Genomic DNA, 27439 nt, shown 5'->3' on the forward strand with positions numbered 1-27439 from the left:
TCCCTGAGAGTCCCTTCCTCTCTTGGGATCAGTGTACTTCAAGTGCCCTGTTTTTGTACTTTTTGAGCATTCGCGTACCACTGGCTGTGAGTGCACTGCAGGTTGGTGTTGGAATATTGAATTAGTGTTGGGGCATACTTGGTACACCATGTGACTGGCCAGACCTGATCACCCACATGAATGTGATACAAAGGGCAATATGCAGGCGACTTGGGGGAGGGTGGTGTGGCAAATGACCAGCTCTCATGGGTTACAATTGATGACATATGTAGTCTTATAAGGGTATTTGTTGACTGCGCCCTGTTGCAGGGTCATCTCAGAAATTGCCCAGAAAAGGCGGCAAGTGTGAAAGAGAGTCTGTTGTGCTACAATGGTTTCATTGACCTTGTTTTTAGGGTTAAAAAAGATGAAGCCAAATCTAGGTTGCAGGCCTTCTATGGGTATGCCAGACTCTGCCAGAGGTAGACGTAGCAGAGCCGCCAAAGGCTATACTTTCAGGAGTGTGTAGGGTGGTAAGGTAACATACAATAGCATATAGCCCACAACAAATATTTTTTGTAAAGGCTTTAGCAAAAAATATAAATGCAGCATGTTACAAGTTAACAGATTTTTAGGGTAGGAACTTTAGGGCAGTGACTTCCACATAAGTCACTAAATGTTCAGGAAATCGGTTTCAGATTTCAGAATGCAGCATATTCGGTAGGGATTTAGTACTTGAGAGAACCCAATGCTTGTCTGTAACACCCCAATGCTTTCCTGCAGAAAAGAGTCAGTAATAAAGTGCTGTGGTTATGGTAAAGGGAGCCTATCAAATAGGGGCCAGAGTCCGCACTAGTGGCAGTTGTGCTTAGCTTGGACCCACTGCTTTCTTATGGGCCAGTGTTATTCAATGTGGAAAGCCTCTGGTTGGTATGAAAAGGAGCTGTCAAAGTCACAGACCAGTTGTGATGGGGCAGAACTAAAGGATCATAAACAAGACTGCCAAAGAAAAAGCAGATCCTGGGGATCGATGCATCAACTCTGACCTTCTCAGTGGCCAAAGTGTTGCAGACGGTGGCCCGACGGTTCGAAGAAGGTTAGATGAAATACTGGGCATTTGTAGATCTAGGATATTATATACTGTCTATTATTGCAGGACAGTCTGGGTCACAGCGCAGTGTCAGCTGTTATGTGGCCAGCATGTTCTAGTCTATAATACTGAGAGTAATGCAGGTGCTAACTCAACTGTCTGCCTAAGGAAGGGAAGTGAGCCTCAACATTGTTCCTTGTAGTTGTGTTGTCTGGGGTGTGCAGAGCCCACAAGTACGTCACCATCATATTGTAGATTTCAGGAGCAGAGCCATTGTCTTTCTTGGGTAAGTTCTTCTCTCTCCCTGGAAATGACAAAGGAATGGTGCAGATACAACTTGTCCTATACAGTTCTTGGGGACTGGATGCACACCCATCTTCTAATTAGTAACACTTTACAATTCAGATATTTGGCAGCTACCCAGTCAAGAGGGGATCCCAAATTCAAACCTTCTCAACCTTCTTCCTGGGCAAACGCTCAGGATGTTAATTCAGAAGGGTATCAAGATATCCATTTGCACATCTGGCAAGATTTGGACATGGCTGCCCTGCGCTTCCAACATGGAATCTCAGGAACGGCATGCCCATTGATGATGTCCCCTGCCTGATTCTGATGACTTCCATGGTTGTGACTCAGAGGGCTAGGTGCCACCCTGTGCCGATGGATGACTGATCCAGGAGTGGTATGATGACGATACGCTGGTCAACCTTCCTCGATCCCTGTCACGTGGCAGAGAACAATCACAGTACCCCACCACAGGCCATCGAGGGGGTTCAGACTTTCCCCACCACACTGGTCTAGTAGGACAGGTCAATCCTGAGAGCTTTAGCCATTCCCATCCCGCTTGAGAGACCTGGCAAGATAATTTTGATGCACCGCCTCCTCATCTGAGAGAGCCAGCATCTCTCCCTGAACAGTCCCAAAACTACAACAATAACTACAGCAATGAAGAGGAAAGCTTTCCCTTTAAGGGAACTAGTTTCTCTCCACTCAACAATGGTGGCAAGGGTTTGGCTACTGCTGCAGTGTTACATAGCACATCAAATAACTCCTCTCACAGTTTGCAAGACCTGTTGTGGACTTTGCAGGTCCGCAGATACAGTGTTGTTTGTGAGTCTGAACACAGAGTTCAGCATGGGACAAAGCATTTCAGAGGCCTTGTTCCTTGGTAAAAGATTATCACGCTGGTTTTGGAGAAACAGAGCTCACACCAGTCAGTTTAGGGTATTAGCAAAAGACAGTCCGTTTCATTGACTTGCAAGGCAGTTGTGAGGGGTCAGAAAAGCGAGACGAACAGAAAGGTATCGATTTCTCAAGTTTTGCCATTTTATTGATATAAAAGGGGTGAGATTGAATGTCTATCTTTCCGTATCCTAACAAGACTATCCCTACCTAGCAAACCACCCAATCGCTGACCCTCACACTAATACATGCAACATAGATATACAAGGGATGTTCGGCTGTCTTAAGTTCAACAAAACAGTGCAAAGGTTCAAACCTATAGTTTTTAGAACGTATTCCTTGTGACCAAGGTTGGGCTCCCTTCCCTAGGATCAATTCAGGAACACGCTTGAACCAATTCTGATTCAACAAAGATCGGTTCAGTTCAATACAGTAGGTCTTTTCCATCCACTGCCTCTTTCCACTTGGTAAAGTAAATGTCTTTTCCAAAAAATGCTTTTTCAAAAACCAAAGTAATAGTTCTCCCCTGCAATATAATTCTGGGTAAGGCAAACCTCTCTTTCACAAAACACTAGTTTATAAACCAAAGCAATTGTTTTCCTTCGCACAATGTCTTTCTCATGATTCGAGTAAATCTTAACACATCAAAATTATTCTTCCAATGGAAATGTTTTTGTCAGGATAGCACAACCACTACCTTTGCTTTCGAGAACTCTACAAGTGACTGGGAAGAATAGCAACCCAGCTGTAGTCAATGTAATGGAAGGTGTTGCAGGGGGGGCTCTACTATATCAGGGTGTCGGAAACAAAGGTGGAAGAGTACCAGGGAGGGTATTGAGGAGATTACTAGAGAGAGTGAGAAAGAACAGAGGAAAATGACATTGGGTCGAAGCTGGAGAGACCGACTCGTGGATGAGAACGGAGACCAAGGAGAAGGCCAAAGTTGAGAGATTGAACGAGAAGGGTTTGGCAATCGAGGCCAAGAAGGCAGAAGGAAGAACAGGATGGCCCGAGAGAGTGGCGTGAAGGGTGTCGTTCAGGAGAACGCACAAGGACACTTTGAGGTATCAGAAATGCGAGCCGGACACAGAGGTAAAGTTTCCTCAGTTTGCCTTTTATTCAAATTAAAAAGGGATTTTGATAAATGCCTAACTTTCCCTAATCTAATAGAGAGGTCCCTGCCTAGCAAACTAAAGAAAAATGACCTAGTGTCCAAAGTTTCTCTGACCCTCACATTAATACATACAACAACATTATACAAGGAAAATATGGTTAATTTTAGTTCAACAAAACAGTTTTGTAATTCAACCTCAAATGCTCTTGAAAGCACTGTTTGTGACAAGGTTTGTATTCCCTTCCTCTGGATCAATTCAGGAATTCTTTGATTACAGTTCTGATTCAACAAGTTCTGTTCACAGAAAGAGAAATGTCTTTTTCAAACACTTTTTCCGTCTTGAAGATACCACAGATGTCCTTTCCCCACAGTTGGTTGATTAATTAAAACAAATCAATGTTTTACACAATATTCCTCGGAAAGGATTCTTGACTTTCACTCAAAAACCACAGGTTCAAAACCAATACAATTGTTCTGTTAACATATACCACTTTCTTCAAAGGAACTACTTCTTGTCAAGATAGCAGTTCAGTCTCTCTCAATAATACGTCTTGAAATATAACACTTTTGTCAGGATAGCAAAAAGCCCCTTGTCTCAGTGATGTTACTTCTTGTCAAACAATTGATAAAGTATGTGAATTCACTTCATTCAACAAAGGTTCTTTCCACACATCTTTTATCACAAAGATATCAAACCACCATCTTCTTTCCTGGTCCACTCGCCTGCCAGGACTAACCACTATAAGTCCTTTAATGGTATACTTGCCTGCCAGGAAGAAAACTCTTACAACTAACTTCAAACTTGATGGCAATATTGACTCCAGTATTCTCCACACCAGTCTTTTGGTATGGTATCACTGTCTCTTGGCTGTTGGCAATGTGAGATATACGCTTTCCCAAAAGTATATCCCTTAAAAGGGGATTTATGCCTTGGTTACTTTATGATTTTTTCACTTCTTGGCTCATATTAACACTGGTTGTGAGCTCTTCCCAGTGGTTGTCTTAACATGGTTTTCTCATAGCCTCTTGGCTGTGGATAGTATTGGTTAGAGGCTTTCCCCACTGGTAGTTTTCCCAAAGTCTTTTGACAGCCTCTTGGCTGTGGGTAATACTGGTTATCAACTTTTGAAGTTCCTTATAATGGATCTTTTGTGTTTGCCACTTAGCTTTGTTTTCTTTAGCTATTTTGTATTCAGAAAATATGTTCTCCTTTGATTTTTCAATTGTTCAGTATTCCAAATCATTGCGTTGTGACAGCTTTCTTGTAAGGAGCACCCCAGGGTCAGCATTCACACTCTGCCAAATCACTGGTACTCTGCGGCGGTCCCTCTGCATTCAATCTGCTTTCTCTCCCACTTCTGCAAGCCTCAGGTAAGTTGTGCGTCAGTCTTCAGGAGCGATGACAGCTCTGTTGATCTTCCACAGCTTCACCGGTCGGCCACACACTGCTCTGGGAGCACGTCTACCCCTCAGCTCAGCTTCTTCTAAGTAAGCCGCTTCCCGCAGCGCGTACTCTGCAATTCTGCTTAATTTCACCCTTCGTGGTGACCTCTGCTGGCAGGGCTTCTTTCCATGGCTGCTCCTGCGCCTCTGATGGCTTCAGCTTCTCCAGCTACGCCTTCCGCACGGCCATTGAAAGCTCATTCATCTTACTCCGCTTCATCTTCTTTCCCTTCATTTCACAGCTGTGCCTCACCTTGGGTTTTAAAAATCTTGCTCAGGTGCTTTGTGTAACAGCAACTAGACCGTACTTTTTGAATATTCACCATTCTGAATCTCTATTGCCTCTGAGCTCCTCTTCCTTGTCCCAATACTTTTAGCATTATGGGAACTGAAGTCCATAGAAGATTGTGTGTTATTAGTGTGTTCTATTTTACAGTAAGCCATTAGCATTTAAGGAATTATATGGGGATTGCAAGTTTCCCTAGCCACATGAGAAAAGGCCCATACCCGATGTCTAGTGATGATCGCACAACACCCAGCAGGCTGATCTGGTGTTGGGAGGAGAAGTAGGAGCAGAAACTGGAGCACACATTCTGTATGAAGACAGAACCCCATACCTTATCAGAATAACACTTGGCGGACGGCAGGTGAAAATAAGACTGCAGCCAAGAATGAGTGGCCTTTCACCCCAGCGTGACGAATTCCCCTGACGAGTGGAAAGCATCTCCTCAGAGGGCCCAACAATAAGACAGAGTGTATGGCGGTGGTGTGACCTGTAGTGGGTGGACCGTCTGGTCCGACAACTACGCCGATACCGCTATTTCAGGCTAGCTACAGACAAGGGTTGAACAAGCAGATGAAAACTACAGAGTGCTGTCACCCGGCCTATATGCGAAGGACTGTCGAAACCACTATCGATATCAGAGGAACGAACAGGGCAAGGCTATAAGAATTGGCACCCTGTAAGAGAGAAGGCTGACGGCGTCATCTGAATTCCTACTGACCCGGTGAAGCATCCCGACCCAATACAGGTAACAAGAGTTAGCGAACGTCCGGGAGGGAGCAGACGAGCTGTTATCAAAACTCTTTAGACATTCCATGAAACTTAAGGCAACAAGGGAGAACAGTGAATAGTATGAACTGGGACCATCGGCTTCAGTAATTGAGAAGACACATATCTGGAAACCTGAAACCCCAACTCCCTGAAACACCATAAAACGGGGTTATCTTATCAACCCTGGAAAGTACAACAGTGAGGCCTAAAAGGGTTGGAGGCCCAGGGATAGTTTATGCTCTCCTCTATGCAAATATCGAATAGCTGGGGGGTGGGAACCCTCTGTAAAAGGAGAGAAGCACTGTAAACACCCCAGAATAGTCTAGGGCTGGACCAGCGAGCCAAACCAATCATCTTCTGTTGCCAAGCTGCTACATCTTGACGACTGGTCAACACCAAGTCCTGCCAAGAGTCCCATCCTTGAAGCTCATGCCTTAACCCTGCCTTCCTCAAGATACCAAGAAAACCTTTATTCTTTTTTTGCACTGGAAACCCCAGAATACCAAGAACCCTTTAAATAGAAGCTATAAAGAATCCCTCATTAGGAATCACAGCCTTGCAAAATGTCTGTCTTGGGTTGATTAAGCGATGTATAAAATAGCACTGCCCTCAGACGAAGACAATTTCCTGGAGAAAAGGTTTTCATTTGGGCACATTTTTAGATACCCACAATGCCTTGCTGTTGTGGCTCAGAACTGGAGGTGAACTTCCGGCAATGGCTACTAGGGGCGCTGTGGAGTGTGTGACTTGACTCAAATGGATTTTCCTACTATATATATATATATATATATATATACACACACACACACAAATGGGCACTACCCACACTTTTAAACGGAAACCATTAATACAATTGTTAGTACTGTAGAATACACTGAATTGGAAAGTGGGGAGGAAAACAGCTATTAAAAAGCATTGTAAGCCATAGAAACTAAGGAAAAACAACCCAATTGCCATCACTGGCTTAATATGTCCTAGTTGGCCCCTGAGCAATTGTTCAACCAAATTCACAGGTAAATAAGCAGTTTTACTTATTTGGGCGAGAGTATAGGCAATATGAAAAGTTCTTCAGTAGACTAACATAGGAGAAAGTCATTCGGTCAGTGTGGTTATTGTGCTATACAGTAGCAAGTTTGTGCTTACAAGTGTCCAGAGTAAAAGGGCAGCAGCAACCAATCTGAGTAGTCAGAGGCAGTCAACACCAGATTCCTCTGTCCAAGCTCCACCATGGAAAATGAGTCCAGGGTTGGTTGCAGATAAGGACTTTGCATCCTATGGAAATTCACGAAGTCTGAGTATGGGGGACGAAAAATCCCATGCACAAGAGTCCTCCACAGGAACACTAATGATTCAAGTTAAGTCAGAAGACATGGGGAATACTATTCACCCTGAGGGTTGCAATGAAGGAGGCACACGATCCGTGGGTGCAGAGGAGAATTTCAGGGTCGGGGTTGTGTCCGGCTAGTCTAGTGGCCGTTGCGGTCTCCGCTTCAGAGCTCATGGTCGCGGAAGATACCTATAGCTGGACTTCAGGATCCTGACAAAGGAAGACCTGTGCTTGAAGTTCTACGAAATTGGAGAAGGGCAAACCGAGCACCTGGCACTGAAAAGTCTTTAGGTGACCCATCACGAACCTGCTGGCAATCAGGAGGGGAAAAGGGATTTCCTCTAACTCAGTGTGGGGACCATGAGCAGCAGCAGAGTCACAGAGATGTTCCTTGATGTCGCACATTGGAAGAGCCTGTTGTCCAGATTCAAGATGGGGTCCCCTATCAGGATGTACAGACCTTCCGAACTACTGGAGATCTGCCAGACAAAGTTCTAGTTGTCAACACTGGTTCAAACAGGGAGATGTATCCTGGTCAAGAGAGCCAGTGTTTTATCTTAAGGTAGTTGGCTTGGCAAGCAACAGTTGCAGCAGCGGTTTCAGCATCCTTCATGGTCCTCTGTGCTTAGATTTAAATTCCAATGGTCTGCTGGCGCAGGACTCCAAAATCGCCTCAGACATAAAAAATGCTGGACTGGGGTGACCACAGCCAACCTGCCAGGGCTCATGCACCATGCAAACCCGGAGAGATTTTCCAATCCTGGATAACCGGCTCAGAGACACTTGTGAAGTAAGTCAAGATGAGAATATAGATTTAGGGTGTCTGAGACAGTAACCTAGTCCAAACCCCGTCCATGTACACATCTGCCATTCCTATGCTCGGGACAGAGCCTGCAAAAAGGCATGACACATGCCCTTTTCTACCCCAGAATAGGAGGAAGATGACAAAACAAATCCATTGCTTCTCAGAGACGGGGCCTAAGAAACAGGGGTTGTTTTGGCCATTGTTGTAGCCAAAAGGCACCTATACAGTACACTAAAGGTGTACAGTACTGCACCAGTAAGATATGTCAATATTAAAGATACACTGCCACCAGCCTATCAGTAAAACACTGTCAAAGGAGTGAAAAATACACTTTAGAGAAAGCAACACGTGGGCCATGGTTGCCCTGCATTAGCATCCACAAGACTGTAGTAGTACTACATAAAAGGTAAAAAGGGGGACAAGGTTAATTTGGCAGGCCGAGAAGTGAGACTCAAAGAATGGTTCAACTATCTCTTTATTAGGTTTTCTTCTATAAAGCCTAGGGTTGGGTTTAAACCTTCCAATCCAAGGAGTATAACTACAACATATGTGATCTGACTAAACAAGGTGAAGGTCAGGATAATTAAATAAAATAATTAAAGTGTCTTCCCCTCCCTATGAATGTCCCTAGTCTCAATATGTCATTGTCTCTGCTTTAAACGCCCTAATCTAGAAACTCAAATGGAACAAAATGTGGCCATAGAAACACAAAAACCAAATTCTTGATAAATCATTAGCCTTCCAACTACCCTACTCTAAAACAAAGATCCAACGCTTGGCTGAAAAAATAGCCCAAAACCCTCTCTGAAAAGTAATTCCCTAATCCAATATCATCCAACAAGGTAGTTCCAGGGGAATGGTTCTGGTAACTGGTACAGTCTGCTTCTCCCTCCGGGCCGCTCTGTTTCCCCCTTGGCTACTTAGCCCTTTCCCGAGGCTTCTGGCTTGGATGGTCCCAATCCTATTGAAGCCTGATGGCTTTTGCCTGGATGTCTGGCCCGGGTGTACTGGTCGCTAGGTTGACAGCCTCCAGATGACAGAAATGAGTCTGGTCTGTGATTCTGCACAGCTTCTAGACCATAACCGCTTAGGACTGGTCTTTCACCTTCAGATCGGATGGTGTGGCACCTTTATTCCAGTCTAGTGTTTCAAGCTGCAGCTTGAGCGTAGCATGCCAGGCGCATGTGCCAGCTCTGCAGATGTACCTCATTTGGTGTTGGTATTTGACTCCTACCTTGCTCCCGAGAAACTTAAGATACGTTTGGCGGATGAGGACAATCGCCTTTTGCTCACTTCACTAGGTAAAGAATTTAGTTCGCTAGACCCGTGCGGCATCTCCATTTTTCAGAGCAAGGTTCGTCTTGCCTTCATCAACTTGGGGGCCACTTATTTCACTGATTCTGAGAACTTTGGTTCATGCTTTATTTCAGAGGGCAAGTTAGACACGCAACGATTGCGTCCCGGCACCCCTACTAACCGGTTGCATATTTACTACTTTCCAAATGTATCTAATTTTTTAATCCATATAGGCGGGGTCTTACGTTGTTCCCGCATGGCCACCCTCACGCCATTCTTTCAAGTAGTTATCCCAGTACCTCATTTTTATTTTGTACATATTGGCATAACACAAGGTCTCTTCCCCTTTCACAGATACGGTACGGCTGGGGGATTTTGCTCTCTTCCTGAACTCATTGACCCTGACGATAAAATGTGGACTCCCTGAGGCCACTGAATGACACCATGATATGATATTTATAATGCGCCTATGCACAATATGTTTCAAGGCTCGAACAGGCAAGGGATGGGGGGGACAAGGGAGGACAAGACAAACAATCTTACTAGGTCTAGTGTCATTTAGATAAGTGCAAGAGCGCAGGCAAGAAGTGCAGAGGCGAGGGTACAGGGAGAAGTGCACTCAGAGCAGCACGGCCCGGAGTTAAGTGCAAGGACGGCTGGGACTCCAAGGGGAATCACAACCCGGTTAGTGCAAGGAAGGCCAGCAGGTAAGTGCAGGGGGACTGGATAGGACAGGGTGGTGGTGTCCATGTAACACCATGCAGCCAGCAGAATGGTGCAGGAGCAAGGGAAGAGTTAGCAGGGAAGAGGAAGACTATGTAGTTGAGCAAAGAGAAACCTCCTTCCAGATATTCATTTACTTGTCAATTATCTATTATTAATGGATTTGGGTTGTTTGACCAAAGTGTAATAATTTGCGGCAGAATTGACCGTAATCAATTTTGCTGCGAATCGCTTTGAACTTCTGCTAAGTAAACCCAAATGTGCCTTACACCCCCTCCCCTACTTACCTGCTTGCTCGCCGCCGCTTCCCCCGCAGCGTCACATCCGTCCCTCTAACCAAGGTCGGATCGGACGCCGCAGGGTCCCTTTTTTTTCTTTTTTCCTTTTGGTTCCCAGCCTCCAATGTTCAGGAAGCGGAGGATATCCCTGCAACCCCTCCAAGACAAAAATCCCAAACCTGGGGAGCGGGGGAACACCCCCAGAACCCCCGGTCCACATGTTCAGTATTTTAAAAAATCGATCGAATGGTACTAGCTGAGATCGGTTAAATGTACCATTCAATTGATTTTAAGCGTTCAAATTGGATAATTCCATATTAATGGCATTGATGCTTACACGTGGGCCACCTCCAACATATAGTTTAAACAGATGTTTTATTACATTAGAGACCCATCCTGATACCTACATGATTTTTGCAATATAGAATATCTTCATGTATGCTGCCCATCAATCTTTTCTTTCGTCCTGCGGAGGGCTGGGCCTATTTCCTTGTGATACCAGGACCTCTTTACAGCCCAAAACTCAAGACTCTTCTTGAGTCGACATGCTAGAAGCTCTTTTTTTCTTTTTTTTTTCCTGATGTTTTGTCGTTTGCCATGTTGGATTTTTTGCATGGTTGCATACTGTCTGATTGTTTTTCTTGACTCCTGTACATTTTCTACTCGAGTGTGCATTTTAAAATGTTGACAACTGTTTGATGTTCATCTGCAGTGTCCCTGTCATGCTATGACAAGTCTTTTCCTTTTCAAATTTTGTGCATTGTTTTGTATTTGTGTTTTATGTTTCACCCAGCTCATTTAGTGGCAGACGAACATGAGGCAGCATTTCTTCAGATGTTATTTAAGTTAGGATTGTGTTAATTTTTTGTATAACTTTCTCATGTAAACATGTACTCAAAAGGATTTCATTAAATTGTTAATTATGTGTTGTTTTGGATGCAGTTTTGGCCTACATTAATAATACTTGTGACTTTCATTAACGCTGAGTGTTACTTCCAACATTTTGCTACCTGTTTTTATCATTCTTCCCCTGCAAAGGGTCCTTTCCTTTGCACTGCGGCATCTATATTCCTCCATATCACGCTTACACTATGCTGCTGTAAGTCTTCTCTCAGACCCCAGGTTCAGTGTACTAGGCAGGTCATTACTTGGACCTTGTTCCTCAGGATTCTCCACCGGGTCCCTGTATAGGTCTACCTGCAGCCTTAAGGTTTTGACAGAGTCGCTGAGCAAATTCTCTGCATTTGGCTTCTTAGCCAATCCGGTCTTTTTAGGTTGTGGATAGGTCTCGCTCCATATCATAAGACTAGACTTCTCATCTGGTCCCTCCTCATATCTAGACCTGGTAGGACTCTCATGGACCTCTTCTGTGTTCCGCTGGTTGTGATAGGTATTTCAGGGTTGGTCCTGGTCAGGACTTCAATACTTTAATGTCCCCCTGCCAGGGGCCAGAGATTGCTTCGATCACAGGCTTCGCTGGTGGTAAGCCTTTAACTGTAGCTTTCCAATTCCCCTGGGTTCTGGGAGATGCAAGGATAGAAGTTCATGTAAGCCCCCATTCTCGAGCCCTTCGGTTCTCAGCAGCTACAAAAAAATCTTTCCAGACCTCCCTCTGGATAGCTCTTTTCTTAAACTGTCTCCAGGGTCCTTTTCCTCCCAAATCTGTAGTTCACTCTTGCTGATCAATTACAGGTTTTTTCCTCCCCGACACCAAGGGGAATTCTGGAGGGCGTATTCCAGGAGTGATGTGTTTCCCAAAATAGGCACAGTGATATGGACTGGGAATAAAGATGTCAGGCCTTTGCTTTGCTTCGAGCCCCTGGAAATTTCACTCCAAGGTCCATGTGACTGTGACCACCAGGCCACTTTGACATTTTAAGTGTGTGAACCTTCAGCATATTTTACGACAGTAAGGAGCTATCAAGACCACATATTAAATTGGACAGTGTATCAAACATCCTTACGGTTGAGGAAGGATGGCTCAGGTGCAACACGTTTGTCTTGGAAGCAAGACAAGGCAGCGCAATACAGGTTTGAATCCCGATACCGCGATTAGAAACCCCTCGCTGGTATTAAGCGCGTTATAAAAGAACAATTATGATTATAATTACTCATTAGCAAGTGGGCAGCTCAGCTGGACTATCCAAAGCACATTGAAACAGTCATCCAGAGATGTGCTCATCAGTGTTCTACCTGTGCAGAAGATATGCTTAGCGAAATCCTACCTCTCAATGCACCAGTCAAGGTGCACAGTATTGCTGTGATTCATATTCGAGACAAGATGCACATACATGTGGGACTGAGAATTGGTGTGGAAGAAGCACTGAGACTCCCAAGTACTGCGCAGTGGTAGGGGTTATTTCTCTATTGGGTTACAACTATAATTCAGTGAAGATTCTTTGCCAGAAGGTGGTAGGGTATACAAAAAGTGTCCTTACCTTTCCATGGCTACTGCCAGATGATATCCTGTCCATTGTGTCGAGGTGGCACCTTGTCAGTGAGGTAAAAGGCTGTGCGGCAGCCCTACTAAGCAGCCACCCAACAAAGAGGTGCTGTGTTTAAGTGTATGACTGACATTAAGGTGAACAAGCATTGGCAATGCCAAGTGTTGGCATTTCTTTTGACCTGGGAAAAGCATTTTCAAGGCACTGCCATAATGGTATAACTGGCTCTTATACTGTTACACAAGCCGAAAATGTTGGCTTTGCCAATGTTTGTTTTTAACAGGACTTCATTGAAGGACACACATACTGTTTATAAATCAAGTAGATGGAAGACCTGGTTAAGACATTTTTATCAAACCACTAGCACATTTACAGCTCTAATGAAACGATTAACTCAGAAGAATGCTTTGAAAAAATACGGACAGACACTTTGAGTACAAAGTTTGATGTTAAGTCTTGTCACGGAGGGTGTGTTTTGGTCGCAGAAGGGCAGGGAGTGGTTGGGAATGGTCATAGGGAGAGGCAGGCCATGGGTGGGCTAAATAACCAAACAACACCTACAATCTTTGTGTGCCTCCTCATATGCCATCTCCCCCTAGCTGTACCCCAATGCAATAGTTTTGGCTTACAAGTGGCGATAAAGCGCTACCCAGAACATGACGAGTAACATATTTGTTTTGCTGTACATCTCAAGTTTTCATTGGTATTTTCTGTGGAAACCTTTTTTCTCCCTGAACCTTTGTGGGTTTTCCTGGGCACTCTGCGCTAGCCATTTGAAATTCCTGTTCTACGCTTATGCTGCCGTTGTACCCTCCCTTTCTGCTCAGTGCCACTCTTTTGATGGCATTTGCTGTCTATATGTTACTCCTGAATTTGCCTGTGCTACCCCAATGTTTCCCTCTGCAAACGTGTGCTATACCTGTGCTAGCCCAAACCACCACCTTGTTGGTAACATTCTTCTTCTCTCTCCTCCTTGCGTACATCTAGAAACGAAGAAGGCGAGGAACACCTGCGGAAACGGGCCCTACAACTGCCTTTCAGCTTCGCCACGGGGGAGGCCGTCCTGTACCAGAACAACCTGCCCCAGTTTACTGACCCTGTCCTGCCAAAAGATAAAACGTCTAAAGGTCGCAAGATTTCCGAGGTGGAACAGAAGGCGGTGGATCCCAGCTCGATTCTGGGGGCCATGATGAAGCAGGATGAATCGGTGTATGTGTCGCACCCAGGGACCGAGCCACGCTTTCCTCTGCCTGTGATCCCAAGCAAGGAGGATGAAGGATGGCACATTGATCAGAATGGCCTAAGCATCAAACCGGAGGGTGACCCAGTGCTGGCCATACTGGAGACGCTGCTAGAGAATGGTGATGTGGTGGAGGGCTCCCTGCAGGGTCTTGACGTGGGCGACTTGGATCTGGAGGGCTGGGAGGAAAACTTGCTGCAGATGGAACAGGACATATCTGAGTCAACTGGACTTGTCGGCCACCTGGGCGGTGAGGTGGCCTCTTTCCTCGAAGACATTCTGTTCAAGCAGGAGAAAAACAAGGGCACATCTTTCGTTGACGGAGTGTGCCCGCCATCTGTCTGCCTTCAGCACATGACTCCGGGGCAACCCCAGCCCAATTCTCTTGCCAGCCAGCGGCAAAGCACAGTGACTGCCAGTGGCCAGAGGCACTGTATAGATACTCTACACTCTCCTGGACTCCACCAGCTACAGATAAATGTACCCCAAAATGGACAAAGGTCTACCATTCAGAATTCTTTTCCACCAGGGCAGGCACCTGCCGCAGAGGTAATCTCGGACAGGGAACGTGTTCTTGACCAGTTCAACATGAGATTCAACCCAGCCAATCAAAGCAGGCAGTGCCCAGTAAAAGGGGATATATCGAGCTCAATGCATGTTTTTCAGCCTGGTGAGTGCTCCTTCCCTACGGATTTCTCTGGTCGACCATTGGAGTTGCCTTGCAGAACTCAAACAAATATAAATAATACTCCAGTTGGACCTGGGCACAAGCAGTCACCGTCCAGCATCTCCCAGATGTGTAGATGGCCTGTGGCAGCGAGCACAGTTCCCCAGCCTTCGACCTTCCTGAGCCCTCAAAACCTAATGGGAGGAGCCACGGACCAGTTGGGAGACGATGCTAGAAACATATGGGAACCTCTGGCAACTGGCCAGCCAGGGCTTCAAACTGCAGACATTGGACTCAGCTCGCAGGCCATTTTAACAGCGAGCAGACATTGGGGAGCCCAAGGGCACTATAACAGTTACACGGAGCAGGGACTGCCAGGAGGGGTACGTGCGGAGTACTCCCAGGAGAGGAATGTCCAGGCTCTTCTCGGTGGCAGTGTGGAATATTCTCGAGGTATGGTGCCGTCATCGTTTGGCGGAGAGGCTGTGGAGTATTCGCGAGGGAGGGGGGTGCCATCATTTGGTGTTGGTGGCATGGAATATCACCAGGGGAAGCCAAATGCATCGAATCACCTACAGGGTCCAAACTTTAACACACAGACCCCTCCGGTCATGGGTCATGCTTACCAGCAGCAACAGACGCTTTCTCAGAACCAACCATTTTCTTCATCGTTATCCCGAGTGACATTCCAGCCTTCCACGTCGTGCATGCAAAGGCCAGCCCAACAGAACAGATGTCTTAAACCCAGTGGCCAAGAGGAGGAGGCTGGTTATCATACAGCCTCTGACATCAGTGGCCGCATAGTGGACAGCAAATCTCATGACCCGCTGGCACCATCAGCCCCCAAAGCCTATGTGTATCCACTGTGTGGATACGACAAGACTGTCCCACCTCCGCAAAGAGGGAGCATCCCACAGCATCAGAACTTGGAGGCCTGCTATGCTCTTAGCACAGCTGAGGAGGCCTTTTATTTCCAGAACATTCCAGAGGATTCCCAGCTGAGCTTGAACGCAGCCTCTCAGATGGGCTCTGGTTTTAACAGATCTTCTGTCTGCCAGTTTGAACCAGGTTGCCCGTCCGTATCATTAACCGATGGCCAGCAACTCTTCAGCTATAACATTCAGCTTGAGGTAAGCTACAATGGTGAGGGAGATGTGGGGAACTTGAGAGGTAGGATGGGGTTGCACAGTTTTCTGAGCAGTCACAATGAGGAGGGTTTGTGGCTGCGGATCAGTACTCGTTTTCAGAGCAGGCAATTTAAGGTTGGAGGCAGCATAGCGGATTTAGCATTGTGAAGGTTGGGGGAAACACTACCTTTGAGTAGGCAGAGAGGAAAGAGAGGGTGCAGTAGAAAGTATCATGAACTTGAGCGGGTACAATAAGGAGAGGTAGCACTAGTGGCCATGGTCACAGTGAAGAAGGCATGGCGATTAGCAACAGTACTAACGTTGAGCAGCTACACAAACTGAGCAGCCACATTGTGGAGGAGTGGCTGCAAGAATGCATCACCCCTTTTGGGATCGGGTGCTGTGTTATGGGCTGCTGAGTAGACATACACAGTGAGAAGTGGGTGTTCTTTAGGCATAGCACACAGATGTCAGTCACTCAGATGGAGCCGAGTAGAGAATGGTGTGCTGCAGAGAGGGGCAGTACTAAGTCTCGGGGTGTCCACACGGCGGATTTCCACTGCAACTGAAGAGAGATTAAAATGTCACAGCTACAGGTGCACTTTCCTTCCTCTGCCACAATTTCAAATTTAGTATTGTAGATGGTTGACTAATTTATTTCAGGTCTTTGAAAAAAGGGACTGGTAGCATTCAATTCTGGCTAGCTCTGGACAGTACAGCTGGTTAGGTTCATCTTAATGAGGGAATGTTACTGTCCGGGGTAAAGGACTCCATTTTCGATTTTAGGTGAAGATGAGTGTTGGCTGCCGAGGGCTGCCAGCAACTTGTTAAACATAGAGTTTAGCCTTTTTTCTGGAAGTAAGCTTGATTTTGGGTAGAGTGATTGGAAGGTGGATGTTTGATTCCAGGGGGTGCCTTTGTTTAGAACGAGTGTGCTAATATTTTGGATCGTTTTTTCCTGTGTTGCAGGTTGGGCAGCCTCACCCACGTGTTTGTGGTTTTAGCCCAGGTAGTTGTACTGGCTGCCACCCCTGGACACTCCTTTGATGCCCATGAGCCTGATTGGTGGTCATTGTTTCGTGATACCATATACAGACATTACATTCAATTGTTCAGAACTTTGCCGTCTCAGAAAAAAGTTCTCCCAATGTTCACAGGTGATTGGTCACACATTTAGGCATGACCCCCCAGTTCTTCCGGAAGATGTGATCACTTACCTGCCATAGACACATACATTCAGCTTTAGTCAACTTGACTTCACATGTTTAACAGACATAAATACTTACGGGCAGCGGAGGTGCTCAGTCTGAGCCATGTGGCAGATTTAATGACAGTTGACATAAATGTCGGACTCACTAGTGGTAATACAGCTTTATTAGGGAGTATTAACAACGTGAGGTCAGGATGTTGCCTTGAGGTAGCCGCGAGTGGTCCTGTGGACTCGGATTCCCATGATGCAATGTGTTAATTAAGTCCTCCAGTTCTATACAGGCTTGAAGGCTCAGATTCCCAGTGTGCAATGTTTCCCTTTGCAAACGGTTTCTCGGTGTGGGCTCTGAGAGCCAGTTTAGCAGCATGGGGCATTTCCATTTTCAAATACTTGTAACAGTTTGCTTGGGGCTTTTGTACTCCGTTTCCCAACATGCAGTGCAGTTTAAATTCGCCATTATTTCTCAATTCGGCAGAGGTCGGCAGCGTTTCAGTTCCCAATTGTTGTGACACTATACCACAGGCATTGAAGCTCTTAAGTGTTTCTCAATTCAATCTGGGATTTGAGACTCAGTTTCCCAGCATGAAGTGTTGGTTTAGACACAGCTTCTCAGTTCATTGTGGGTCTCGGGAACGAGTTGCTCAATATGAAGCAATGCTTTAGACGCACAGTCTGTTGTCGTTGATTTTCTCAATATTCAGCTGTATTTTTTTTTTGTATTTGTAAAGCGCCTAAGCCCAGGGGCATCAACGCTCTGTTTCAAACAGTTACACAGGGTCAGACATCTTAGGGCTAAACATTACATACCTTTTAGGCACTCATATCATACCATTACAGCCAGTAGCCAAGTCAAAGCTTAGGTGTACAGCAGGGTTTTGAGAGGTTTGCGAAAGGCCCAGTACGATTCCTCAGAGCGTAAGTTTGTGGGGGTGGGGGTGAAGGGGGCAGTTCCAGTGCTTGGCTGCTAATGCGGGGAAACCTGAGCCTCCTCCTTTTAATTCAGTAAAACTTGGGTGTCACCAGGAGAGTTGCATGCATTGACCTCACTGGTTTTAATTTTTTTGCTCACGACTTTCTGTGCCAGGTAGGTTGGTTCTGTGCCAGACAGGTATTTGTTAGTGATGGAAAGCATCTTGAAAGTGATCCTTTCTCGAATGGGGAGCAAGTGGGCTTGCCTTCTGGCTGTGGAATTGTGTTCTCTTTGGCGATGTTGAGTGCAGAACGCAAGGCATTGTTCTGGATAATATGCATTGTGTTTGTTATTTGGGGATGTGCCTGCGAAGAGCACATTACAATAGTCCAACCGTGCTCCTGTTATTGCTTGAGCAATGGTGAGGTAGCTGGAGGGTGTCAGAAATTGCCTGACTGCATTTATCAGCTGTATTGTGTGGGCACAATGTTATGCACATATCATAAATGCCATATTATATATCACATTCCCTAGTTCATTATGGGTTTCAAGATATTTTCCCAATATCTTGCAGTTTTAGACACACTGTCTCCGTTTGTTATGACTCTAGAGACTACGTTTACTATTGCTGTAAATGCACATTCTTTTAGTTTGCAATCGGATGTATGCCTCAAAGTCCCCAATAAGCACCATTCGCACATGGGAAAAACAGATTGGCCAATCACAAAATAGAAAAGTGACTAGATCCCTTTTCGGGTGACGGCAGCCATTTTGTTTCCATGTTTCTTATGTTTTCATTGTTGTAGACACACACAGTGCCTGATTACAAGTTTGCCAGCAATGGTAAAAATACTGGATGTTTCACCTTTCCACAAAAACAAAAGTTCCACATTGAATTTCTTCTCCACCTGCTTTTGTGTGGAGGTCATTTTCAACACCACATGCAGTAATAAAAAATCATCATGTAATCTTAAAGGGCTCCAAAATGGGGATTACACTTTCAGATCTGCATCGTTTTGTAAACATGGGGACCCAAAAGGTTACTGCATAGGGTAGCAGAATTACCATTTTGGGTTATTTCCAAAGGAAATACCGCAAAACTCGGAATGAGGCCGCATTCGTAGTTTATTATTCATCTTAAGATTCAGTTTCCTAACAAATATCATTGCTTTGGACGCATGGCTGATTTTACAAAAAAAATGTCAATGGGACTTTCCCATGTTAAAATATTTTTGTAAATCAGAATGGAGCTGGCGGCGATGGCAAGAAAACAAACGCACAACTCCATTTGTGCGCTAATAGACGAACATACCTGAAAGAGTGAAGCACAAACAATCAGGCCCTCAGACAGCCTTGAGGGGTTTCCTCTTCACACAAATATGGGCACACAGGACTCTGGGCTTATGTCTACAGACCATCAGGCCGGAAGGAGCAGGAGTGGCAGGAACAGGATGCAACTCACAGTTGGGAGGAGTGGGGGGGGTGTAAAGGGAGCTTTTGGTGGATTGTTATAGTTGTTACTGTTCAAATTGCTTAACGGCGCATCTACTATTGGTGACATATGGACACAGGCTCTCTTCGGGGGAAGGGGGGGAAGATGGAGTGCAATGTCGCTGTTTGTTTAAGAAATGCCAATAAAAAGATGTTTTTTAAAAAAAAACATTTTTTGTTAATCAGACCCACAGTTACTTAATATATGTATTTATTTGGTTAAATAAAGCACTTGCGCCTAAGCAATTTACACAAGTTACAAAGAGAGAGCAAAAATTCACGAGTAGTAAAAGGCAGCATCGTGTAGCACTCTGAATGGTTAGACTAGGAGAGACATGAGTTTTAAGGGAAGAGCGAAAAGAAGCAGTACAGAGAGCAAAAGAGGGAATAGGAAAGAGAAGGCTAGAGTTCAAGAACAAGGAGGAAGATGGAGTGGAAACTGCACTGGGAACAGGGAACAGCTAATCAGAATAGAGAAGATGAATGAAGAGACCCAAGGGGCGAGATAAGCAGAGAAAAAAGAAGAAAGATAAGTCGGTACACCATGGATATGTTTAAAAACAATATAAAGGTAGCGAAACAGAAGACAAACGGGAAAACGAAGCCAATTAAGGAAGGCTGAGGAATGTGAATTAGAGGAGCTGGAGGAGAGGACGAATTGAAAATAAGATTCACAGGTGTAAGAGCATAGGCTGGGATCCAAGTAGTAGCGAGGCACATATGTCAATTTGAGATTAGAGTGAGAATAAGAACCTTAGCTGAGAAAGTAGAAGAGAGTAAATCTTGCAGCTATTTTAGAGGAATTGTCAGGAAAGGGTTTTCAGAGAAAAGGAGAGGGATCAAAAATAGCACCTCGATTACAAGCAGAGGATAAAAAGGAGAGAGTCCGGAAAATAAATAGGAGGAGTGGGGCAGCTTCAGTCTTTGATTAATTGAGATGGTGCGAATGAACACGCATCCCGGACGTAATAGCTGAAAGACCGTCGGGGAATATAGGCTTAAAGTTGATCAGTAAAAGAGAATGAGACAAAGACTTGAAAATAGCCAGCATGAAAATTACAATTTAGGTAAAAAGAGTAAAATAAAAGGGGGTGTTGTATGGAGAGAAAATAAGAGGTCCAAGAACTGAGGAAGGCGCTTAGTTTTAGGGATCGGCAAAACAAAAGATTTTAGGAAGTAACACCAGCCCAGAGAGTGTGTGATCAGAGAGCTGGGGAGAAAACCAGGAGAGAGCAGAAGTGTAGTTTCCGTGAGAAGAGAGGGAGTACAAGAGAATTGATCTGTTTCGGGGTCTCCAGAGGACCGCAGTGTGGCATAGTACAATAAATGGCACTGAGTAAGACATTGCAGAATGATCAACATTTCTTACATTTATATGTTGAAAATGGGCATCGACCGAACACTGCATGCAGAATAGCATAACCCATCAGCAGACATAGTGGACTATCCATTACCGGTACAGCATGCATTGTTGTGGTTGCAATGTGCATGGTGGTTGACATGTTTTTTGTAGTTGGTAATGTCAATTGTGAGTTCATAGTGTGTGTCTGGCTGCATTCTATCATGACCCCATGGAAGGCTGAATGGTGCTGAGGTTGGGGTGTCTGAGATGTCAATGGGCAGAGTCGGAAAGGAGGGCCACAGACTGTTTTATGGCACCAGAGAGTTTAGCCTGACCTTAATATATGGCATTGCTTAACATTGCATGGTATTATGTAACATAGTCTCTCAAGGCATGCAGTGCCCACTATGTCACAACATTGGGTAATAGGCATTTGGTACCAGTGTGCTTTGATAGCATGGGCATTAACATAACACATGATTGCAACTAGAATAGTCGCCCAGAGCGCTGATAGTCCATTCTTTTATTGAACCACCTGTGTAAGATACAAAACGTGGCATGGATTGTCTCCTGCTTTTCTTTCAGATATAAACCCAGCCTGATCTGCGATATATGATATGATATGATAGTTTATTCAAATAGCGCCTATACACAATGTGTTTCAAAGCACTTCAAGGCAAGGGCGGGAACAAGGGAAAACACAATGACATTCTTACAGGCCATGAACAGTAAGGATGTGAAATTAACTATCGTACTCGGCCCGACGACATTTCAGAGCAAGAGCTAAGACATAGATAGATGAGGAAGGAAGGGGGAGAGTGGGAAGGAAATGGAAACAGACAGGTGACTACCATACTAGGCCTGGCGACATTTCTGGTAGAGATGGAGAAAGACAAAAGGTGAGGGAGAGGGGTGCAGAAAGGGAGCGGAGGAACAAAACAAGCGACTATTGTACTAGGCCCGACAACATTTCAGATACTGCTGTAGGGGTGTGAGGGACAAGTAAGGGGAGGTGGGAGGAGACAGACGAGGTTGCTATCATACTAGGTCCAGGGACAATTCTGATAGAGTAAGTGCATAGAAGAAAGTAAGGAGAGGAGATTGGAAAAGGGAGAGGAGGAGAGAACAGAGGGTAGGCAGTCAAAAAGAGTGGAGAAGCAAGAGGGGAGAGCGAATACAATTGCAGAAGTCAGCAGTAACACATAATGTTACAAGCCAGGATAAAATATGAAGATGGGAACAGCATGATTCTGGGCCACCATGAGTACAAGATGCAAAGGAAGTCCAGCATGAGAGCTGAGAAAGGGTGACGCACTGTGAATCAATGAAGTCCATAAAAGTCAAATCCAGCATTGGCCACAAGACGGTGATGGTGAAACCAGAATGTATCAGGACAGACTCCTGCAGAAGTAGGCTGGAGGGGGGGTGGGGAGGGCGCAGGGTAGAAGAATCAAGCCAAACAGGCAACACCTGTGTGCGAGAAGGGAGGCGTGCACAAGGGAACATCACGGGGACCAGAGGGGGTGGGGATGGCCTGTGCGGACAGAGGGTGTAAACACATAAACACATGTTGGTGCATGCTTACCTGCTGTCTTTTCTTTTTTTAGTATATTTAGGTACACTTTGTTTTAGGGATAAAAGATGTTATACCATAGAGGCACCCTTCACAAAACCTGGTTGGCTGTAGGGAATAGGTTTGTCTCCACCCATTGCAGTAACAGCCCTGATAGAGGTTTTGAGAAGTTTAGCTGCAGAATCTTGGAGAGCTGCAATCCCATCGTTTTGTGGTTTTAATCTAGTGCAGGATTTGAAGATGGGGATGATCATTGTTCTCCCCTAACCAGTACTTGTTTAGACCTCCAATAAATAGTGAATACTGGACTCCGCTTTTCAGCCTACATTTTTTTAATTAGGGAGATTGGTATTTCATCTGGTTCCGCCACAATTGAAATTTTGATTGACTATTGCCTATTATAACTGTATGTTATTAGGCCTGTCTTACTTTCTTAAAGACCCAGTGAGAGTTCTGTCCCCTTCTCACACAACCCTCCTGGATGTACCTATTTCATATGCCAGCAAAGTCAGAAATCTTGGGTTTATGCGGGATGCTGATTGATCACTTACTGCTCAGATCAATGAAGTTGTCAGAGTATCTTTTATCGACTGTTGCTACTTAAAAGACTCTCCAGGTTGTTCTTTCAGATCTCACGCTCACTTGATTGATGCTCTCATAACCCCCATTTAGATTATGCCAACAGTCTTTATGTGGGCATTGCTAACAACCTGTCAAATAAGATGCAAATGGTTCAAAACGCTGCTGTGCATTACATTTCCAATCTTTCCAAATTCGCCAAGTTTTCTACTTGCCGTGGACATTTTCCATGCTGTGACGATTCGTGGGATCTCATCACTTCTCCCCAGATGGGGAGCCCTTCCCTGTGAGGCTAGGGAGGTGAGCCTGCTATGCAGCATTCGCCCTAGGGATGGCGGTAAGCGGGAACTCGCAGGGAGAGACTCCACTCTTGGGGACAGGGACTCCCTTTCTGTGCAGGAATTCCCTAATCCTCTTTCCTATGAGACCCTGAGGCACTCAATGTTAAAAGAAGTCCAGCCTAAAGAAACCACTGTTTTCGCTTCTTTTATAAGACTTGAAACCACTTAGACGAGGAAGACTAAAAGAGACTTGAAGAATGGCAATAGGTTGGAACCCAATGGTACTGAGAAGAAGAGTGAAGAAGCAATAACCACTACTCCTTCAGTGAAGATAGCCAGTACTAGGACGAGTTGTATCCAAGGAGGCATAAAGAATACCTCTTTGAAACAAAAGGTAGGAGGACTCCGATGGGGAGTCAGACTGTGGCGTGACCTCTGGGAGGTGGACCGTGTGGTCCATAAACTGTGAAGATTGCTACGAGAGTAATCTCCCTTGTCGCAGTGATTGTGAGAAATATAAGAGAAGTAAAAAGTGTTACGTGAGTGATCTCCCTCGTCGCTGTAATTGTGAAAACCATAAGAAAAGCGAGCGTTACGGGAGTGATCTCCCACCTCAGTGATTTTAAATGTCCTAAGAAAAGCCAAGAGTGGTATGCGAGTAATCTCCCTCAAAGTAATTGTGAAACCCCTAAGAAAAGTTAAGAGTACTATGAGAGCAATCTCCCTCATCACAGTTACTGTAGAAACCATAAGAAAAACCAAGCGAGCTCCTTGTCACAGTGAGTGGTAAAACCCTAAGAAAAGCTAAGAGTGCTACGAGAAAAGCCTCCCTCGTCATACTAGTAGAAACAATAGTTTGTTAAACCAGAAGAGAGAAAATATATGAACAACAGTTAAGGAAAGAACCATTCTGGCCATTGAGAGCCAATACTCGTTGGACAGTTGAGAAAAACCAAAGAAGTACCTTTAAGGAAATTCACAGTGTGAAGGGAAGGCACCATGAAGTAGACACAAACAACTGAATACAATTATATATACAAACTTTTATTAACTAAAAGTTGAGTGTTGGAAAACGGCCTAACTTGCCCTATACTAAGGTGGGATTTCCTTACCTAACTTAAACTAATGATAGTCAACATCAGGAAGTCCAAAGCAAATGTCTGTCTTTGCCCAAAACCTATACTTGCCCTCACATCTGATTGTATACAATGTCTACGGATGTCGGCATCAAATAAAAAGTGGTCAAATGAAAGTCAAATGAAAGTTCAAAGCTTCTTCCAGCTCTCGGATGGAAAAGGGGCTTCCCTTCCCTTCCCCAAAGTTCAAATAGTTCACTTCACAAAAGAAGGGGTCCCTTCACCAAGTGTTCAAGTCTATCACATTTCCAAAATAACACAGTTCTTCAGGATGTTCAGTGTTCCAAAATAGCACAGTTCTTCAGGATGTTCAGTGTTCCAAAATAGCCACTCCTTGGGACACTTCCCCGCCCTCCAGTTTGGTTCTCTCTCACCAATGTATAAGTTCATTTCCTCAGTTTCTCTGGCAGACTTGCATGTGTTGCTGGGTGTGTCCGATGAGTGGCATGCGGGTGCAGCACCTGTCGTGTCTTCTGGAAGTGTTAGCCGTCCTGCCGGCGTCCCGTTGTACAAAGGAAAATCCTTTTTCAAGATGGCCACCCTGGAAAGCGAAGCAGGGCTCTGTGCGGAGCTCCTCTTCCCTTTCCATGGCGGGCTGCAGGAACGGAGTGGAAGGAGCTGTGGTGGCAGGGATTGCAGCAGCCGCATAGATACAGTAAGTTAGGGAGGGTGGGGAGGGGCAAAAAAAAGAACCAGACAGAGGGTAGGAAGGAAGATGGGGGCGGCAGTCATGTGGGATGTAACGCAGGCTTTCACCAGCGGTTCAAGCCCGTGTTCCGAGCCCCCCCATTTGGCTGATTCCCCCCACCAGGGTGCTACCAAGAATTTAAAACTAGAAAGACATAACAGCATGTAAATAATTCATGTCTTTAGTGCTGAACTTTGTGGGAAACTGAGCAGGGAAATGAACACCAGCCCAATTATAGGGTTCACAGAGTTTGGTCAAAAGATGAAGGACGTTTAATCAATAGTCAGAGATGTCTGGATACATTGACAAGAGTTCTTGATGAAAGAAGATTTGGCCATGATTACGCAAAGGGGTTCAATGCAGAACATTTTAAGAATGTTTCAGTATCTTTCAGCTCTGATGTTGAAGATGAGGAATGCAATGAAACCAACTAGAAATGAGCTAAAGATATGTTATCAGTGCACCTTTCCATTTGGAATTGCTTTCTCTTAAAATGGAGGACAATATCATGCGATAAACATTAAGGCCGTAAGGAGGATATCTCGACTTGAAATCTCGCAAGAGGCTATGGTTGGAGCTTCACTGGGCCATAGCTCACTTATTTGGCCTTGTCGCACCAAGCAAGGAAGGAGCAAAGTAAACTGGTGTTTCGGCGTAAGATGAGAAGGAAAGTAGGAGAAGTAATGACACTGACTGCAACTATTTTTTTACCTTTCCTGGCAAGATATGGCCACTACTGTCAGGTAGTTGAAAGATGGAGGGATGTCGCCTTGACATGGTGGCATCTGTGTGGGACCAATGGGGGAAGTGTTAATGTTAAGTGCTGGCAGACACAATATTCTGGCTTATGGATGGATGCCTGAGGGGTATGTATTTTATGATGATTTTTGTTATGGTGGTTCTCTTTATAAATATATCTGTAATAACTGGGTTCACACTGGGAGAACAGTGTCGGCACCATGGAACATTCAAAGAGGAACCAGGCAGGGTTGCCCGCTGTCACCAATGCTCTATATCCCGGGACTAGAGCCCACAGCTATATATCTCAGAAAACAATTTTTTGATGCAGGCATCAGAGTGGGGGGTGGGGGGGAGTATATCATGTGGTGTCACTGTATGCGGACAACGTATTGTTGTATTTAAGGGACCTGCATCTCAATTTACCAGGGATTCTAGATGTTTTGGGAAACTGCACGGGTGTCCGGGATTACCTTTAGCAGGGAGAAGTCCTGCATTTTCCCATTAGCAGGGTTGATGAAGGAATGAGGGGTGGATCCCCCGGAGGTTGGGCTCGATGGCAGCCACACATGTTCAGGTACCTGGGCATGAATATGTGGCACACACCAGAGCTGACAAATGAGGGCAACCCTGTATGGGCGGTTCAGGGACTCAGGAAGTCGATGAAGTTCTGGTCTAAGCTCCTGTTATCGGTGATGGGCAGGGTCGCCATTGTTAAAATGATAGTGTTGCTGAGGTTCTTGTATTTCTTTCTTAATGTTCATTGCTATATTCCGGCCTCCTTCTTCCGCCTTTTGGAAAAACTGCTAAAGGAGCTACTTTGGAGCCTCGCTAGACACAGGTTATCCCTGACCACACTTATGCTACAATACAAGGAGGGCGGGGTCAAACTGCCAGATCTCGAGAGGTATTACCTGGCAGCACAACTTAGCGTTGTGGCTAAATGGCTCGCAGATGAGGCCACATCAGAGACAGAACTGATACAGCACCTAGTGGCGCTGGTGCTCCTAAAAGAAATATTGTGGGTTTCGCTGAAGCACTCAAGCGACTCCCCAACAATGGTGCACCTGGATAGGAGGATCTGGGGCAGGGCGCTGCAATTGATGGGATGTGAACACCCCTATTCGCCTTAGACCCAAGTCACAGCTGATGTCTGTGCGATCAAAGCAGATCTAGTAAATGTAAGGCAATGGGAAAGGCACGGCATTTATACGTGGGGTGACCTATATGAAGCAGGTGTGTTTAGGGAACTTGCATTCATGACTGAGGCCAGTTCCTATGGTATAGGAACATCAGGAGGGTGGCAAGGAAAAAGTGGAAGGAATAGCCTGAAGAGCTGGCGGCAACCCCAGCGCTAACACTACTCCACAACTTGGGCAACGGTTGGAAACCAATATCCAGGCTCTACAGCCTGTTAGCAGACAGGCCCAACCCCAAAAGTGATAAGCTGAAGCAACAATGGGAAACTGACCTGGGAATAGGTACCACTAAGAAGAAATGGGAGAGGATCCTGGTGTATCCCCGGGAGGTGTCACGTAATGCCCGATTCAGGTTGATCCAACTAAATGTCCTGTACAGGACCTACATGGCTCCGGGCAGGATAGCCAAATTTAGCAGCAACACACATCCATTGTATCCCTGGTGCGGGGCGGAAGGGGCGGGAATGCTGCATATGTTCTGGGGGTGCTGGAAGACACAATGTTTCTGGGCCAAAACAGAACA

General features: G+C 45.4%; 1 protein-coding gene across 1 annotated transcript in view; it reads left to right on the top strand.

The window, feature by feature from the left end:
* The window catches only part of LOC138488751 (aryl hydrocarbon receptor-like), a 377238-nt gene that overhangs the window by 321718 nt on the left and 28081 nt on the right, over positions 1–27439 (top strand). Inside the window, exon 10 of the mRNA XM_069616025.1 lies at positions 13723–15772. Within this exon, the coding sequence (XP_069472126.1) occupies positions 13723–15772 (2050 nt within the window). The remainder of the gene's footprint in view (positions 1–13722; positions 15773–27439) is intronic.

This window comes from Ambystoma mexicanum, chromosome 9 (assembly GCF_040938575.1).
Source record: "Ambystoma mexicanum isolate Mex_15411 chromosome 9, UKY_AmexF1_1, whole genome shotgun sequence".
NCBI classification, from domain to species: domain Eukaryota; kingdom Metazoa; phylum Chordata; class Amphibia; order Caudata; family Ambystomatidae; genus Ambystoma; species Ambystoma mexicanum.